General features: G+C 55.9%; 6 protein-coding genes across 6 annotated transcripts; 4 read left to right on the forward strand and 2 right to left on the reverse strand.

The window, feature by feature from the left end:
• The first annotated feature begins 166 nt into the window (after positions 1–166).
• Positions 167–5,936, forward strand: BCV69DRAFT_294889 (carbamoyl-phosphate synthase). Its single transcript, XM_025493889.1, has 4 exons — positions 167–516; positions 603–1,101; positions 1,893–4,826; positions 5,110–5,936. Exons 1-4 carry the CDS (start codon positions 265–267, stop codon positions 5,655–5,657), a joined length of 4,233 nt encoding a protein of 1,410 aa, XP_025346501.1. The 5' UTR covers positions 167–264; the 3' UTR covers positions 5,658–5,936.
• BCV69DRAFT_314074 (subtilisin-like protein) lies at positions 5,798–9,808 on the reverse strand. Its single transcript, XM_025495086.1, has 8 exons — positions 9,304–9,808; positions 8,363–9,222; positions 8,216–8,291; positions 7,927–8,141; positions 7,701–7,850; positions 7,418–7,623; positions 7,237–7,332; positions 5,798–7,159 (listed from the first exon to the last, which is right to left on the reverse strand). Exons 1-8 carry the CDS (start codon positions 9,487–9,489, stop codon positions 5,907–5,909), a joined length of 3,042 nt encoding a protein of 1,013 aa, XP_025346502.1. The 5' UTR covers positions 9,490–9,808; the 3' UTR covers positions 5,798–5,906.
• Positions 9,809–9,990: 182 nt separating this feature from the next.
• BCV69DRAFT_278460 (cystathionine gamma-synthase) lies at positions 9,991–11,646 on the forward strand (the record flags this gene model as incomplete). Its single annotated transcript, XM_025491204.1, has 4 exons — positions 9,991–10,101; positions 10,181–10,410; positions 10,481–10,598; positions 10,675–11,646. 4 exons carry the CDS (start codon positions 9,991–9,993, stop codon positions 11,644–11,646), a joined length of 1,431 nt encoding a protein of 476 aa, XP_025346503.1.
• A 436-nt stretch (positions 11,647–12,082) lies between these two features.
• Positions 12,083–13,800, reverse strand: BCV69DRAFT_300663 (hypothetical protein; the record flags this gene model as incomplete). The annotated part of the gene is made up of 2 exons (XM_025494483.1): positions 12,083–13,471; positions 13,543–13,800. The coding sequence occupies 2 exons, from the start codon at positions 13,798–13,800 to the stop codon at positions 12,083–12,085; spliced, it is 1,647 nt and encodes a 548-aa protein (XP_025346504.1).
• A 1,159-nt stretch (positions 13,801–14,959) lies between these two features.
• Positions 14,960–15,748, forward strand: BCV69DRAFT_300664 (hypothetical protein; the record flags this gene model as incomplete). Its single annotated transcript, XM_025494484.1, has 2 exons — positions 14,960–15,119; positions 15,240–15,748. The coding sequence occupies 2 exons, from the start codon at positions 14,960–14,962 to the stop codon at positions 15,746–15,748; spliced, it is 669 nt and encodes a 222-aa protein (XP_025346505.1).
• A 351-nt stretch (positions 15,749–16,099) lies between these two features.
• Positions 16,100–17,572, forward strand: BCV69DRAFT_284491 (alpha/beta-hydrolase). Its single transcript, XM_025493057.1, has one exon. It carries the CDS (start codon positions 16,576–16,578, stop codon positions 17,335–17,337), a length of 762 nt encoding a protein of 253 aa, XP_025346506.1. The 5' UTR covers positions 16,100–16,575; the 3' UTR covers positions 17,338–17,572.

Here is a 17,572-nt window from a genome sequence, read left to right on the forward strand (position 1 = left end):
CCCCTCAACGATGACACAAGCTTACGCCCATGGGAGGAGTACGATGTGTATGCTCTGTGGATCAAAATATTACCTGGCCCGATCGGCGCTTATGTCCGCTTCGGCAAAAGCGGCAAGGATGTGTGGAGGGCAGACGCCGGAATCTTGGATATTACCTCAAGGTGGACCCTCACGGCAAGATCGAATACTATATGAAGTGCTGTTGATTTGATCTCACTTTTCCAACCTCCACAGACCTTTGGATTCGCATCGATATACCACATCATGGCGCCTACACCCAAGTACACGTCTCTTCTCACCAACAAGGTCGCATTGATCATCGGCGGCACCTCGGGCATCGGCTTTGCAGTAGCTTCTGCCCTCATCGAAGAGGGAGCTCATGTGATCGTCTCTTCTTCCTCGCAGTCTAGAGTCGACGATGCCGTCAAGAGGCTAAGCGATCCAGAGATGCAGTACAATGCAGACAAGTCTCGAGTGCAGGGCAAGGTATGCAACCTCAAAGGACCGGAGATGGAGGTCAGTAGACATCGCCGAGGAGTGTGACAGGCTGGACAAACAGCTGGGCCTTTGACTGACCACACTTTACCTTTGATCCACCTCAGAAATCCCTCGAGGACCTGTTTGCCGGTCTCTCTGGTCCTCTCGACTATTTCATCCACACCGCTGGAGACTCGCTAGCTCTAGTGCCCCTCGAGAAGCTCACCTACCAACAGATCATCGAGGCAGGAGAGGTGAGGTTCACCTCTGCGGTCCTGGCGAGCAAGTTTGCTCAACCTCGTCTGAACAAGGGAGGCGCCATCATCCTTACCACTGGGTCCATCTCTGTTCACCCACGACCAGACTGGGCCGTTGTTGCAGGCTACGCAGGAGGACTGATCTCTCTCGGTCGACAGCTCGCCTACGACCTTTCCAAGCACTCGATCAGAGTCAACGTCGTCTCTCCAGGTCCTGTGGAGACGGAGCTGTGGAGCGGCATGCCAGAGGATACGCGCAAGGGCTTCCTCAAGGCTGCCGGAGAGGGGTCCCTCACCCACAAGGTGGGTCAGCCAGAGGAGGTGGCTCAGACCTACCTTGGGCTTCTCAAGGACACAAATCTTACCGGTGAGACTTTGTTCACGGATGGTGGAAGCAAGTATGGACCTCCCCCCAAGTGAAGAGAGAGTCCATGTAGGAGCCACTCCACGTAAGCGATGCGGGGACTATATCACCCCTGAGCAGGGCATGTATAGTCGCAAATGCCTGCGTTCAGCGCCATATTCGCTACATTGTCTCCAATTATACCGCTGTTGTCTACCGTCTACCACTTTGTTTGCGTGCCAGGTCGGTGGTGGTCTGAAGTAGGCTCGGGCGGATCCAGCCGATAAGGGTGCCATTCACGAATGAATGCTGTCTGTGCCGTCGGCGTCTTTGCCGTGCCGTGCGGCCTGTCCTTGCTACCAAATTCGCCGATGGGGCCTCGATGGTTCCGATCCGCGTTTTTTGGCGCGCGCACAAACCTCGTTGGCCCGAGTGCGTGCGTGCGTGTGCGGGCGTGACTCGGAAGAAGAATTTGGCAGCGGGGCAACTCGCCGTTATCATTGGGCGCTTCCTATCACTGCCCCTTCTTCCTGCCAGTCACGCCTGCCTACCAAGCTACCCACCTACCCATCTACCCTCGCCGCACACCCCTCTGAGGCTCACCACCTTCTTGAACTACCGCAGCCAACCTCCCTCCCCCCCTCCAACACACATCCCCCGCCCACCAACACTGCCTCCCACTGCCAGCTTGACCTTCCCGCTGCATCGAGCGCAAAGCTTCGCCAGCATGTATCCACCCATGGCGTCCCACGCCCACACCTCGTCCCTCCTCCGAGCCTCTCTAGCTTCATCAGCTCGACACTCTCTCAGGATAGCCCCTTCCATCGCCAACTGCGCCACAATACCCTCCATCCCACCTTTGCGACCCTTCAAGGCCTCCACCACCCGTGCCTTTCACGCAACTAGCAAGTGGGGTGTACACCAGACACTCCAGCAAGGACTCCCCAAGCCCACTCAGGTCCGCGCTGCAGCCGTACAGGAGAGCGTCGATGCTGTCGCTGAAGGTATGAAGGAGTGGAGCAAGTTCCTACCCAAGGTCGAGCGAGCTCAGGTCAAAAAGGTCCTCCTCGTCGGATCCGGAGGTCTCAGCATTGGCCAGGCTGGTGAATTCGACTACTCTGGATCCCAAGCCATCAAGGCTCTCAGGGAGTCGGGCATCGAGACGATCTTGATCAACCCAAACATCGCCACGATCCAGACCAGTCATCATCTGGCCTCTCAGATCTACTTTCTACCCATCTCCCCAGACTATGTCGCCTACGTCTTGGAAAAGGAGCGACCAGATGGAGTTCTCCTCACTTTCGGAGGTCAGTCCGCTCTCAACGTCGGAGTCAAGCTCGATGAGATGGGAGTCTTTGAGCGACTGGGTGTCAAGGTCCTTGGTTCCCAAGTCGACGTCCTGCGAATGTGCGAGGACAGGGAGCTCTTCGTCCAAGCCCTCGACCAGATCAACATCCCTGTGGCCAAGTCAGAGGCAGTTTCCTCGGTCCCAGCAGCTCTCAAGGCTGCCCAAGCAATTGGCTACCCAGTCATCGTTCGAGCAGCTTACGCCTTGGGCGGTCTTGGATCCGGCTTTGCCGAGAACGAAGACGAGCTGCGAGACCTGAGCGCCAGGTCTCTTTCCCTCAGCCCTCAGATCTTGGTAGAGAAGAGTCTCAAGGGCTGGAAGGAAAGCGAGTACGAAGTGCTCCGAGACCAGGAGGACAACGCCCTCATTTGCTGTAACATGGAGAACTTTGACCCCCTCGGTATCCACACCGGTGACTCCATCGTCGTGGCTCCTTCCCAGACTCTGTCCGACGACAACTACCACATGCTGCGATCGGCTGCTCTCAAGGTCATCCGTCACCTGGGCATCGTCGGAGAGTGCAACATTCAGTACGCCCTGGACCCCAACTCCAGGGACTACCGAGTCATCGAGGTCAACCCCCGACTTTCCAGGTCATCGGCTTTGGCGTCCAAGGCAACCGGATACCCCTTGGCCTACACCGCGGCCAAGCTCGCTCTGGGCCACACCCTTCCAGAGCTGCCAAACGCAGTAACAAAGACCACTACTGCCTGTTTCGAGCCAGCACTAGACTACATTGTCACAAAGATTCCCAAGTGGGACTTGTCTAAGTTCCAGCATGTCAACCGTGAGGTTGGCTCTTCCATGAAATCTGTGGGAGAAGTCATGGCCATCGGCAGAACTTTTGAGGAGTCGCTGCAGAAGGCCATTCGTCAGGTGGCTCCTAACTATGATGGCTTCGAGGCATACGTCGCCCCCGAGGATCTGGAGAACGCCCTCAGTGTACCCACTGACACGCGACTCTTCGCAATCGCGCATGCCATGTTGGTCAAGGGCTATGATGTGGAGAAGCTCCACGACCTGACCAAGATTGACAGGTTCTTCCTCTACAAGCTGGACAACATCGTTCAAATCCACCGACAGCTCAAGGAACTCGGCTCCCTCTCGGCAGTCGACAAGGACCTCATGCAGCTTGCCAAGCAGCGAGGATTCTCTGACAAGCAGATCGCTGGTCTCGTTGGCTGCAAGGAAGTCGAGGTCCGTACCGCCCGAAAGGCTCTCGGCATCACTCCATTCGTCAAACGAATTGATACCGTAGCTGGCGAGTACCCTGCTCACACCAACTACCTCTTCACGACCTACAATGCCTCTTCGCACGACGTCGAATTTGACGAGCACGGTACAATGGTTCTGGGTTCCGGAGTGTACCGCATTGGTAGCTCTGTAGAGTTCGATTGGTGTGCAGTCACTTGTGCCCGCAAAGTCAGGGATCTGAAGCATCGAACCATCATGATCAACTACAACCCTGAGACAGTCTCGACCGACTTCGACGAGGCCGATCGACTGTACTTCGAAGAGCTGTCGTTCGAGCGAGTCATGGACATCTACGAGCTGGAAGGCGCTACCGGTGTGGTGGTCAGTGTCGGAGGCCAGCTGCCGCAGAACATTGCCCTCAGGCTGAAGGACACTGGAGTCAACGTTCTCGGTACCGATCCAGTCATGATCGACAATGCCGAGGACCGACACAAGTTCAGTGGGATCTTGGACTCCATCGGAGTCGATCAGCCTGAGTGGACCGAGGCCACCTCAGTCCAGAAGGCCAAGGACTTTGCTGCCGAGGTAGGCTACCCTGTCCTTGTCCGACCCTCATACGTACTGTCCGGTGCGGCCATGAACATCATCTGGGACGAGTCAACCTTGGAGAACCACCTCACCGCTGCTGCCGAGGTCAACACTGACTACCCCGTCGTCTTGACCAAGTTCATCGACAATGCTCAAGAGATCGACATTGACGCAGTCGCCTACAAGGGTGAACTGCTCATTCACGCCGTCTCTGAGCACGTCGAGAATGCCGGTGTGCACTCTGGCGATGCCACTCTTGTGCTCCCTCCTTTCTCTTTGGACCCCAACGACATGGCCAGGCTGAAGGTCATTGCCCAGAAGGTCGCCAAGGCCTTTGAGATTTCTGGACCTTTCAACATGCAAGTCATCCGAAAGGACTCTGGCGAGAAGGAAGCAGTCCTGAAGGTCATCGAGTGCAACTTGCGAGCCTCTAGGTCCTTCCCCTTTGTCAGCAAAGTCCTGGGTGTCAACTTCATTGACATTGCTACTTCTGCCATTGTCGGAGAGGACGTGCCAAAGCCACAGGACCCGATGAGCGAGCTCAGGGACTACGTCGCGATCAAGGTCTCGCAATTCTCGTGGACTAGGTTGGCCGGCGCTGATCCCTTCTTGGGTGTAGGTGAGTTTTGCGCTTGGCTTTTGAGCGAGAGAATAGTGCTGGAGAGAGAGACGAGTCCCCGCACCGGCAATGATGCTTGGAGGCATTTGGCTGTATGACTTGCGGATGGGACTATGTCCCGTCCGTTTTGTCGATGCCGAAAATATTCCGCTACCTTATTTTTACACTTCTGAGCCTAGGATGGTGCGGGACGTGGCGTGGAAATTGGAGATGGATACAAGTCGAGATTTCGCTCATTGTGTACATATGCTGATCACATCTCCTCGCTGCTCTCCTCTTACAGAAATGGCCTCGACTGGAGAGATTGCCTCGTTCGGTAAGGACATGGCTGAAGCCTACTGGGCTGCCATGTGCTCCCAGACGGGCTTCCGAGTTCCCGAGCCCAAGAAGGGTGTCCTGATGGGCGGTGATGTCACCAAGCCCGAGTTTCCCGAAGTGGCAACCCGTCTCTACGACATGGGCTTCAAGCTGTACTGCTCCGACCCTGCCGTCGAGGCCTTCCTCAACGACTTGCCCCGAGTACGAGCACAGCGCATCTACTTCCCGCTCAAGGACAAGAGGAAGCTCCGAGAGGTGTTCGACGAGTACGACATCCAGTTTGTAATCAACCTCGCCAAGCAGCGTGCGTCTACCCTGCTGGACCAGGACTATGTCGCGCGCAGGAATGCCGTCGACTTTGGATTGCCGCTGATCAACAATGCCGCCTGTGCCAAGCTGTGGTGTCTGGCACTCGAGCACAAGATGAAGCAGAGCGGAGGGTTGAGTGGGTGGGAAGAGGGCAAGCTGCCCGCTGAGGTCAAGAGCTGGAGGGAGTGGGTCCCTCATAGCTAGATGAAGAGACGCTGGGTGAGAAGAGTGCGGATGAAACAAAGCACGGAAGCGGCAAAGTAAGCAGAAGAATTGCTCGATCGTAAAGAAACTGTCTTTTCACAATCAACATCCTCATCATCGTTGCTGAGCATTGCGGGTTCAGACTGTCATTGTCTTTGTCATTGCCTTCATCGGGATTCGGGTGTGCTAAAAGGCTGAATGGGCCCCGTACATTCTGTGCTGTCATCGCCTCTTGAATCATTTGTGCTGCTAGGGCGTCTTACCTCCTTCACCAGGAGCCCTCTGGCGTTTCCTGAACTCGTACGCATGACTGAGGTACGAGTCCCAATTCTCCTCCAGGCGTGGGTCACCAGCATGGAGACGCAAGGCGCGCAGCAAAACTCTATACTTTCCCTCGGGAAGACGGACAGGCTCAGAGGCAGGATCGAGAGTCGTTGTGCCAATGGGGAAAGTCTCGGAGTCGGCAAAACAGGTGCCCCAGGTTCCAGTAGGGACTAGATTGTCGCCAAAGTAGTCCCTGGGTACATTGTCCCTGATCTGCAACCTTCCGACGGTGGGCACCTCGTCGAATCTCGTGTAGACTGGAGGTGTCTTCCCTCCGACGTCGCGCTCGGTAAGATCCTTGAACTTCGCTGCACAGCAAGTGGGGTCGTCGATGATCGGAATGGTCGGCTTGTAGACGATGTCTGCTTTAACGACATCGCATGTGAGCTGCAGCGTGGGCGTCTGCATCATGAAGTATAGTTGCGGATAGCTGCCGTTTTCTTGGCTGCTCAAAGTCCAGTGCGTCGAGTCGTTGCGGATCTGCTCGTTGGTGTCAGAGTCAAAGAGGGCGGGCAGACTTGTATTGAAGGGCGTTGGACCCGAGACGAGAGCAGGAATGGTACGCAGCGAGCCTGCAAGACCGGTGTATGGCACGCGGACAGTGCCGGTGCTGATCGATGCGGCGATCTGGATGACTCCAGAGTACATGATAATGCGAGGGTCATCCTGAGGTGGAATGAGGCGAGCGCTGAACTTTGTGTTCTCTCCCGGTCCCAATTCGAAAGAAGCTGAATTGAACTCAAATTTTGCGACTGCGTCAGCCTCATCAGGCACCTTGCTGATCATGGCCGAAGAATTGTCACTTCTATACTGCGGTGCGCCTTTCTGCAGCAGATACACCGACTGCGCTGGTGTATGACTGATGTTGTACAGTACCTTCTGCTTGGCTGTGTTGGTCACAGCAATCTCATTGTAAAGGATGGCTTGTGCGCTTTCTCCGTAAACGAGCTGGATAGGACTGACTTCTGTCGTGAGATCAATGGCGGCAGTGATGTTCATGAGCCCAGCGCCCTGCCTGAAGTTGGTCTCGTCTTGAGCACCAGGCTTCAGGCTGCGCTTCACGCGAGTGGCAGTGTGTTTGAGTGCGCGCGTGACTGTATCGGTCGAAACGTTGCGGCCATGCACTGCTTTGTAGAGCGCCACTGCTCCAGACACCGAAGGGCAAGAGAAGGAGGTGCCTGTATGACAAAAATGAGAGGATCACTGTCAGAGTCAGAACGACTTGGGGCTCAATGTGATTGCGAAGTCACCATACCTTGCGCTATCTCATATCGGAGAGGGAGAGACGCTGCTGCAACGCCGTCGCTACCAACGGCCACCAAATCAGGCTTGAGGAGCTTCGTTTCTCCATCTGACATGATGAGTAAGGTCAAGATGAAGTGTCAGCAGCCATGAGCGTAAGAGTGCTTCTTGTGCCCTCGCCCGGCCCTATTCACCTGGTCCCCAGGCAGAGAAGTAGGACATCAGACCAGTGTTGTTCATGGAATATTCTCCAAAAGCGAAAGGGCCTTCGGGAGAGAAAGTGACCTTGACATCGCGGTGTTTGAGGTAGTGTCGATACAGTGAGAGGCCTTGTTCGCGCGACAACATGGCGTGGCGGATATTGTCTGCCGTCACCTCTGCAGGATATGCACCGAATGGTCTTGAGAGAAGCAAGTCCGCGCAGGTAAGCGAGTGGGTATATATACACACAGAATCAATGGATCAACCTTGACTCACTCATCTTTCGCCGTGACTCGAATCACGAACTTGACGCCCTTGGCTTTGAAGTGCTTCGTCTGGTCTTCAAAGAGACAGTCATTGGCTTGAAATAGAACCAGAATGTAGTCGCCGCCCTTGGGTATCTCGTCACCAAGAGGGGCACAGGCACTGTTGAGATCATGGCGCGAACGTCAGCAGCCTATGCTACTTCTACTTCACCATTATAAGGCTCGGCCATACGCACTCGTTGAGAAGCTCCGGATCCTTCAGGCTTGCGGCAGTGAACCGAATCGGCATGGCCGTAGCTGTTCTGTTGTACGTCCAAGACCAGCCAGCAGCCAAATTCAGCACCGATGTGCCGTCATCGAGAGGAGGGTCGATATGTAGAGGGAAGGTTGGGGCCGTCCCGGCGTTGACGGAGCCGACGGCTAGTGCGTCTGCTGCGATGCTTGGCGTCCCCTGTGGAGAGTAGAAGATCATGGTCAGTCACAGTCAGAGTGGTGCAGACTCAACCACGGCATTCGTCGACTTACGACGCGGAACGGGCCCGACATGCCTCCGTTGCCTACGGAAAAGACAGAGGTGACTCCCTTTCTTGATAGTGCGGAGCTTTATGCGGAGCAGTCTGTTTGTTCAGCCAACCACTCAGCCACCTCTGCTGAGCCCTTGTCCTCACTCACACGACTTCCGAAGTTGCCTCCTGCCAGCCTACAGAGAAGCTCACCGAGGCCGAAAGTACATCACATCCGTCCTTGTAGGCGAGATTGTAGGCGCCAAACGCGTCTGCTGCCGTTGTGCCGCCGCTTGAGCTGTTGTAGGGAGAGGTAGTGCATGGAATGACGCCGTAGGTCCGAATGGAGGCCTCTGGTGCGACTCCAATGTATTTCTTGTCTGGGTCCCGTCCAGCTATGATGCTTGCTATGCGAGTGCCATGCGTACAGTCAACATTGCCTGCCACATTCTTGTAGTTGGGTTTGCCGGGGTGACGATGTACCGAATCGAAGTTTGCGCCGATGAAGTCGTGGCCGCCAATGACTGGACATCCTTCGCCAAAGCAAGGGACACCATCACCCTTACCGCCGTTGAGATGCGGGTGAGAGTAATCGACGAGGTGATCCATGATACAGACGGTGACGCCTTTGCCCAGGTTGCCGCGCTTATGCTGAATGCTGATGCCGGTGAGCGAATGTCGAGGGTCGTTGGTCATGCTGGTAGATGTAAGGGAAGGGGAGCTGACGACATCTCTCTTCGTCTTGACCTCTGTGCTTCGAGCCTTCTGTGCAGTCTTTTGAAAGGCGGTTCCTGCCCTCCGGATCACCCCATCCGTTGAGACACGGAGATACTTGTCCTTCGAAACGTGTGCCACCTCAGGGGCTTGACGGAGGATGGGTGTAGCGTCTTGAATGTACTGTGTGGCCCTGCGGGGATGGAGTTGAATGGTAGCACCTGCCAATTCGCCATGAATGTGATAGCGATGGGTGACCTGGGTGTCTGCATCCAGATGCTGAGACACGTGAGAGCATATGGCATCTAGTGCGCTCTAAAGGGAAGCAATGCGTTGCAAGTGTCAGCGCTCCCACTTTCAGTGCTTGTAGGATACGCCTTGTGTTGGCTTGCTCACCTCGTGCAGTCCTTCGTCTTCTACGATGTCATCCCTGTACCGTATGATGTATCTGTTGGGGACGTACTCGATGGGCTGGACTGCGAAGGTGTCGCTGGTTGAAGCCGAGAAGCGCGCAGTGGCCTTGAGATCAGTGCCTAGGGCGAGACCTAAGAGCAAGAGTACAATGAAGGTGAGAGGTACCATCGTGGGTGGGCAGCCTCTGGGTGGAGACGTCGTGGACGAGATTCCCTTGGCCTTCGTGGATGTATTCGTCCATCCTCTGATCCACCGAACGGATCCGGAAGCCCGTGCCGGCGTCAGGGGGCAGAGTGCTTTCTCTTGCCGGCTTCGCTGCCCTGCATTCGATCATTCTCTGCCGCGATACGTCGAGGTAGCTCACCGCACTTGTGGCCTCGTACTCACTCTCCTTGAGCTACCTTGTATGCTATGATATGCTATGCTACCATCATCGCCCACTTCATACGGGAGGATAGCAGCGAACCGCATGACAAGTAACATTGCGTGGACCGTGCGTAGGAGGCGACTAGACCGGATCGGCAATGGGACGCGAAAGCCGAGGGAGAAAAATGGCATGGCTGGGCGTCGCAGAGTTGGGCTTCCGCTCCTGGTTGTGCTTCTGCGTGTACGGTACCATAGATACCCACCCACCTTGTCCGCTCTGACATCGCCCACACCACCCACACCATGCCAGGCCACGCTCCCTTTGTTCACCCCGCCGCCGCAGTGGCAGCCTTTGAGGACCATGAAGAGCCACTCACCGCAAGCATGGCCACGCTGCTGATGCACGCAGACGAGGTGAGAAGAACTGCGAGCAAGGAGAAACAGCACCTAGTCACTCAACTCCATCTCCCCTCGCCTGCACTGCCCCCAACAGCCCGACGTCCGCATCAACCCCAATCATCCCATCGCTCCCGACCTTCAACTCTCCACCACCTATCGCACCCCGCATCCCACTTCTCGCCTCGCAGCGTCCTCCGAAGGAGACATCGACTATGCAAATCCACCCGGGCACATCTACTCCAGGTATACCAGCGATACCAGAGGCAGGGTAGAGAGGGTCCTGTCGGAAATCATGGGAGGCAAAGCAATCACATACGCCAGCGGGTGAGTAAGCACAGCGTCAAACAGCAGGGCCGATCAGCTCACTGGTACCGTTACCTCTTTCGATGTCCAGCCTCAATGCCGCTTATGCCGTGGCCATCCTCTATCAGCCCACAACCATCGCCCTGCGGAGAGGTTACTTTGGATGCCACGAAAGCTTCGCAGTCTATGCTCGCACAAAGGGCAATGTGGTGAGTCTGTGGCAGTACACTCAGCTGCTTCGACCCCCTCCTTTGCTCACAAAGCTTTGTGCCGATGCTCCGGTAGAACTTCATCGACCTTGATGCACCGTATCCTGCCTCCACGCCCTCCAGTCCTCTGCTGGTCTGGCTAGAGACGCCGCTGAATCCCAGTGGAGAAGCAAGAGACATCACCCACTACGCTAAACTCGCACACAAAGCTGGCGGCACCCTGGCCATCGATTCTACCTTTGCGCCCCCACCTCTCCAAAATCCATTCGACCAAGGAGCAGATTGTGTCATGCACTCGGGCACAAAATACTTTGGGGGTCACTCTGACCTGCTCATGGGAGTCGTAGCTGTCAAAGACGCAAAAGCTGCAGCAGGTCTCTGGCACGATCGCACGTACATTGGATCAGCGCCCGGCAACCTTGAGAGCTACCTCATGTTACGCTCTCTGCGCACACTCACCGTCCGAGTCAAACGCCAGAGCGAAAGCGCCGAGGCCCTCGCCAATTGGCTGTGGGCCCTCTGCCATCGCAATGCCACCCTCGATGCTTCGAAGCTTACACCTGAGGACGCCAGCATCCGTTCCTCGGGCATCGTAGGATGGGTCTCGCACTCTTCTCTACAACCACGCTCGGCTGATCAGCAAGACCCGATCACGGGGAAGCCAGCTGAAGCCGTCGGCTTTGACCCACGCCTTCAGATGCCCGGAGGCCACACACCTACTTTTGCCATTCGTCTCGATGGTCCTCAGAACAAGGGCGGCAACCGCGCTGCTTGGCTACCCCACCTCACCTCCTTTTGGCTACCGGCCACCTCCCTGGGTGGAGTCGAGAGCCTCATCGAGCATCGCATCGCCGCCGAGCCTAGCGAAGACCCGGGTACCATTCGTCTCAGCGTCGGGCTGGAGGAAGTAGAAGATCTCAAGAACGATTTAAGGAGAGCGTTGCAGAGAGTACTGGCCCTAGAGAAAGAACAGAACGGTTTGGTCTGGCAACGCGAGGGAGAATGGCAGAAGCGGCAACATAACGGCACAGGAGGTACAGAGATCTGAAGCGCAGCAGCACGAGCATTGTCTAAACGTATTCAATTGCAATGACGACCTGCATATCAAGACATTGTGAGGCATATGGTGTTCCTGCAACTGGCATCGCCCAATTCGTCTCACAGGTCCTTCTTCAATCCCTCTGTTCGATAGTGGGAAGGATCCGCTGCTCAAGCGGATAACAAGGCAAATGCGACTAATGCACTATTTCGTGTATGACGCAAGCCTGACAGCTTGTCGGGTAGCTGTACCAACGGCTTTTGCCACTTGATGGTGTTGAGGTTGCCATTATCTCCCAGATGAGCCTGTACTGGGACCGATAATATCCTCCGTTGAAGTGAATAGCGCGGAGATAAAAGCTGTACTTGCGATTGCGGTGAACACTGTCTGGTAATGTTGAGAAGGGACCAGAAGCAAGAGTGTGCGAGAGACTTCTCCTAATGGGTCAGGTCTCCATCCACTTCAGCCCGTCTTCCCACTGTTCCAACAGCTCCTCCCTGCGCTCATCGATTGATTGTAGCATCGGTGTAATGTCGAGAGGCTCAGTACTGACGAGGAAGTCGAATAGTGGTGTGGTTGCGCTAGCGACGGTTGCGCTAGCGACGTGACTTGAGCAAGCTTGCAAACGCTGTGCAAGAGCCGATGCGGCACTTTCGAAGAGCTCATCTTGCCTGTCGTCCAGGGCTCGCGACTCCTCATGCCAGTGCGCCACACTCAATGGTCTAGGCTCGTAGCAATCACCTGCCTCGACCGATGACCGTAGCTCTTCTGGTGGTGGCTCCTCGACGCTGGAGACTGTCATTGCGTCTTTGGCGTCCTGCAACTCCGAAGATGTGTGCATCGAGATGCTGGAGAGGTCCGAGGTGCTATGGGAGTAGTGTCCACCATTGGAGCGACCTTCTTCCCCTTCTGCTTCTGTTCCCCTGCTCTTCGGGGAGCCGGGGCCACCGTCCCGTTCGCTGTCATCATGCCCCGCCTCTGTTGAGACTGATGCCTCTTGTTCTACGATCTGCACCCTTTCCATTCCGTACAGAGCGGGATCTAGGTTCTCTTTGTATCCCTCTGGCGTACTTGAGGAGAATTGGGGGACACCTGGTGCTGCAGCGGAGGAGCGTGTTCGTGCGCGCGAGGGCCACTCGCGTATTCGCTCCGAGGATGCAGGCGATGCAGAGTCAGGGAGAGGAGGGAGGACGGAAGGTCTCTGAAGCCTTCTGAAGTATGTCGGAGTGGGACAGCCCAGCAGATTGATTATGTACGACATGATATCCAGGTCGTCCATGAAATCTGCGCGGTAAATCCGACCAGGTGCACGGCTGATGTATCTCATCTGAGACACCGCTACCGCCACGACAGAGAGTACGTTCAGAGGCGCACGGATGCTGTCTAGCGGATGTTTGAGCGTGATTGGGTAGCGTTCGTCACCTGTCACTCGAGTGGCCGCTTGAGGTTCTGCAGAACCCTTGTAAGTCAAGATGGTACGGCGCTTGAGGTCGAAGATGTCCAGCTGATATTCATGTGACGGTAGACTAAAAGTTCCAAAGCTCTCCTTTCTCGGCCAGCCTGCTTCTACTATGTCACCCCAATGAGGGCGCCATGCTGAAGTGGAGTGCTCCCGTTCCTCCTCCCTCTGAAGGCCTTCCTCAAGCACTCGCACGAGTAGGACAAGGTCCCCTCTCGTTGGCCGAAGAAGTGCTCTTCTCCTCTCGCCGTCCGTTGTTGTGAGGTGTCTGTAGATGGAGTGCGCGAGCGGCAGTTGATTCTCGTGAGAGACCTTCCATGTAGTCCTCGACTGAATAGTCCTGGGCACAATTTCCATCGTTTGAAGCCAGAGGATCTGAAGCGAGCATGTGAATCGAGATGTTAGCTGGGTGCCACTGACTGCGTGTAAGCTGCCTTTCTACTCACAAGCCGCGTGCAATCACTCTCGGCATGAGGAACCACGTGCACACCCTCTGGCAGTCCTGTGTCTGTGATCCAGCAGTAGTCGTCTTCTACACCGTTTAGTGCTGTGAAGCGACTTGTGATGATCGTGTTTTGAGCAAGTGGTTGCGGTGGCGAATTACTGCTGCTCTCCCTCTGGTGAGAAGAGCACCTGTAGACCAGACTGCTCACCCTGGGGTTAGGCAGCGAAGTGTCGGCTTTGGGACTAGTAGAGTGCGACATGACGAACGGCGGTATCTTGAGGTACCACAAGACAAGACGAGACGTGAGGGCGGTAGGACAGCTCGAGTGCGTGAATTGGATGGGTAGCTTACGCAGACGTTGCGGTGAGGCCAAGGGCGTCAACCCGAGGCCCGGAAGCAAAAGTGACCAACCCGTGTCAGGGACCAGCCGCGTGAGGACCTGGCCGCAAGCACCTGTACCTGCAGCCAGGCATGATGATGTGATCAGACGCTACGGCCAAGTCATTTCCACCACGTGTCAAGGAGCCTTGCAATGCCCCTTCGATTCCTCCTGACTCACCCTACCATCATCGACATCTGCGCGTGCATCCAACCTCACAAGCGTCGGCTTCTGCCGCACGCAATCGCCAGGCTCTTTGCAGCGATCAATAGCGTAGATGAAGGCGACTGCCGGACGACTGGTGCAATGGGAAGTCTATCGAGTCCACATTGTGCCGCATGCTGATGGCAAATCCCTACGCTCGGTGAGATACACGGAATATCAGAACGGCGCAATCATGCACCACACAGCTGACCGTCCGACCTATCCTTACTGAAATCGTTGGCTATAGCTGATGAAGCTCGCGCCAATGGATGGGAACAAGCGAGCAGCCATGTTTCAACCCATTCGCGAAGACATCCTACAACTTCTTCACGCGCTCGAGAACATACTCTGGATAGACTGCCAAAGCACTCAATCAGGCTGGGGCGACGGGAGGATGTCGTGCAAGTCTTAGAGCCACGACAGCAGACCATTGCAGCAATTTGACGTTGCGGATACTATTGCCAGATCGACTGCTTTGATCTGACGCCACAGATCATCTTCAACACGAAGGGTCTTACCAAGCCTCAAGCGCTCACTCAAGCGCCCGGGAGCACGACTCGACTACCCTTCAATACGGCCTGGGGAACTTCAAAGGACCTCTATCGGTCTTGTCTAACATCCCTGTGGCAGTTTCACAAATGTGGCTTGTCAGCCGCGCAACCGGTCGACAATACAGGCCAGTACTCCTGAAGACCTGGATGTAATGTCGTACATTATCATTCTTTTGGTATCACCTGTGCCAAGCTACCCCCGTAGTCTGAACGGGCCCTCCGTTCCCCCTTCCCCTCCCGATAGCTAGCCCGCCATCGTCGACCTGCCACACACCAGTACGACAATGGCCAATGTAACCTTCACAGACCACGACTGCCCCACAGTCCGTGCTCCACAAGTTCTCCTCGAGTCCTCCTCACAGCTGGACAGAGAGACTGGCTGTCGTTGCCCTCGATATGGAGAGCGATCAGACGATGATGAGCACCGACCTTTCGCAAGCGACGGTACGCACAGAGGCCGAGATCTAAGGTGGTGGTGGCTGTAGTGGACCCTCACAGGATCAGAGCGGCAGAACAGACCATGTGCAGACGCAGGTCGACCAGGTGCGCAATACTTTTCCACAGCCGCATCGGACCTCTACGGTGGGTCACAGGATACTTCTGGGGATTCACAAGTGGAAAAAGCAAGATCAGCTGCCAGCATGTCCTCACTGCAGCTCGTAAGCCAAGTTGTGGATGCCGCTGGAACTGTGTACAGCGGTAAACGAGACGATGGACAGCAGAATGAGAATTGCTTGGCTGGACCTCACGACACCATTGATCCTCCTTTCGGAGCTCTTTGGCATCAACAATGGCAGTCCTTAGATGACGAGCAAGATCTGGTGGTTAAGACTGCCGCCTCAGCCCTTGCGCAGGGGCTGCATGCTCGTACTCAGACTAGCGTCACCGGGACTGCCGACGCACAAAGCTCGCTGTTCGGGTTTCTCGTCAACGATGAATCTCTACTAGGAATCGCCCTGAGGCTGCAAATGATTGAGCATAGGAGGGAGAGGATGTGGGAGCAATGGGAGGAAGTGTTGCACCGACGAGAGACTAGACAATGGCTGGAAAGAGAGGAGGCGAGAATGGGATAGGTGAAGCCAGGTCCGTTACGACTGCAGCCACGATGCGGACGCCCCTCTCCAACGACCGATCGGCTTCTCTTTTGTCTACTAGGCTCTCTCCGATGAAAGCATCGGTCGCTTTGCGAATTTCAAACAAGCTTGCCTTCTGGGCAGCAGTAGATCTGATTCCCTCTCGTCTCTCGCATCTCTTGTCTGCATCCTGTGCAACGCGTCTATCGTTGTGACCATGGCAGACCCAATGGGTGGCTGGGTCAGAAGTAGTTGGGCTCTCGCGCGCGCACAGCACGACCTCCACCCCCGCAAACGCCACAACCGGGGTGCAGCCGTAGAGGGTGACGATTCTCGCTCGGCGTCTCCGAAGTGTCTTGTCCCATTCCCCTTTCTCTCTCCCGTCGTTGCCTCACAGGTCACTTGCGCTCTGGTTTTTGCCTATTGGTAGTCGTTTCAACTTCACTTCATCTCGAGTCCGCCTGTATGGCAGGTGCGTCGTGCGGCAAGCGCATGGAACAAGTTACGCAAGTTGCAATTCCGATCTCACTGCAGGTGCCGGCTCTTCCTCTCACACCAGGCTGCCCGACGAGGAACCTGGGTGTCCACTAGCTGAGCACAATCCTCACTGCCATACAACCTAAAGCTCTCCACGAGTATTACAGGAAGTTCGCCGAGCGACCAGACATTGACAGCTCGCCATTCGGAGTAGTAAGCACGATATCGCAGGGGTAGGTCCGATGACTTCTCAATCAGCAGTCGTCGAATACGTTACCTCTCGAGATGGCACTCGTATTGGCTACCTCCGACAGGGCAATGGACCGGGCATAGTCCTGGTGCAAGGTGCAATGGCAGACGCCACCGCCTACAGCAGCCTCGCTGCCAATCTCGCTGCTGACTTCACAGTGCTATCGGCCGATCGGCGCGGCCGAGGCCTGAGCCCTCGGCAATACAGTCCAGACCACGACATCGCGAGAGACGTCGAAGACGTCGATGCCATTCTCGAGGCTACCGACGCCTCGATTGTGTTTGGCTTGAGCTCTGGCGCTGTGATCACATTAGAGGCCGCAAGAACCCTCGCACGTGTCAAGCAGGCGGTGCTGTTTGAGCCACCATTCTATCGAGACGGCATCGATCGCGCTGGAATTGCACGACTTGGCACCGAGCTTGAGCAGGGCGACCTGCCTTCAGCACTGCTCGATGCCCTACTCGTCGCCAGAACGGCACCGGCACCACTCTATCGCATTCCACGGCCCCTGGCACGCCTTATCGCCCGCGCAGTAATCTCCATCGACGCTTGGATCAGGCAAAGCGGACCAACCTTTTCCTCGCTTCTCCCGGGTATCCGTTATGACTTCCACGACGTTGCGCAGGTCGATGGTGACATGAAGCGCTTTCGCGACGTCAGTGTACCTGTCCTGCTGATCAACGGCACAGCCAGCCCTCAATTCCTCCTCGACGCCACCCTGGACCTCGTCCAGCTTCTGCCAATCGCCACACAAGTCGTACTGGAAACGCTGGGTCACGACGGCCCTTGGAACAACGGCTCACCTGACCAGATTGCTCGTGCGATCCGCGAATTTCTTCCCAGAGACTTGTTCGGGAAGTGAGGCAGTGGTGACTCTACACTGTAACACTGAACGAGCTGTGAAGTGGCCTATCTTCCCTGTATTTTGCTCGTGGGGAAAGCTGTTGTGTTCGCGGTACCGTCTGCCTTTCACCTCAGTGGCAGTGGTCTCGTTGAGCGTTCGCGGTAGCGTCTGCCTTTCACCTCAGTGGTAGTGGTCTCGTTGGGCAAGCGCTAAATGTAGCTCCCATGCCCGTGACTGTAGCAGAGTGCTTGCC

This window comes from Pseudomicrostroma glucosiphilum (assembly GCF_003144135.1).
Source record: "Pseudomicrostroma glucosiphilum strain MCA 4718 unplaced genomic scaffold BCV69scaffold_12, whole genome shotgun sequence".
NCBI classification, from domain to species: Eukaryota; Fungi; Basidiomycota; class Exobasidiomycetes; order Microstromatales; family Microstromataceae; genus Microstroma; species Microstroma glucosiphilum.

Coding starts and splice junctions, on each gene's coding strand:
- BCV69DRAFT_314074 (XM_025495086.1), bottom strand. CDS start 9,489: ATGGTACCTCTCACCTTCATTGTACTCTTGCTCTTAGGTCTCGCCCTA. Junction 8,292..8,362: donor GAGGCAACTTCGGAAGTCGT/GTGAGTGAGGAC, acceptor CTCCGCATAAAG/CTCCGCACTATCAAGAAAGG. Junction 7,333..7,417: donor CTTCTCTGCCTGGGGACCAG/GTGAATAGGGCC, acceptor TCATCATGTCAG/ATGGAGAAACGAAGCTCCTC.
- BCV69DRAFT_294889 (XM_025493889.1), top strand. CDS start 265: ATGGCGCCTACACCCAAGTACACGTCTCTTCTCACCAACAAGGTCGCA. Junction 517..602: donor TCAAAGGACCGGAGATGGAG/GTCAGTAGACAT, acceptor GATCCACCTCAG/AAATCCCTCGAGGACCTGTT. Junction 4,827..5,109: donor TGATCCCTTCTTGGGTGTAG/GTGAGTTTTGCG, acceptor CTCCTCTTACAG/AAATGGCCTCGACTGGAGAG.
- BCV69DRAFT_284491 (XM_025493057.1), top strand. CDS start 16,576: ATGGCAGACGCCACCGCCTACAGCAGCCTCGCTGCCAATCTCGCTGCT.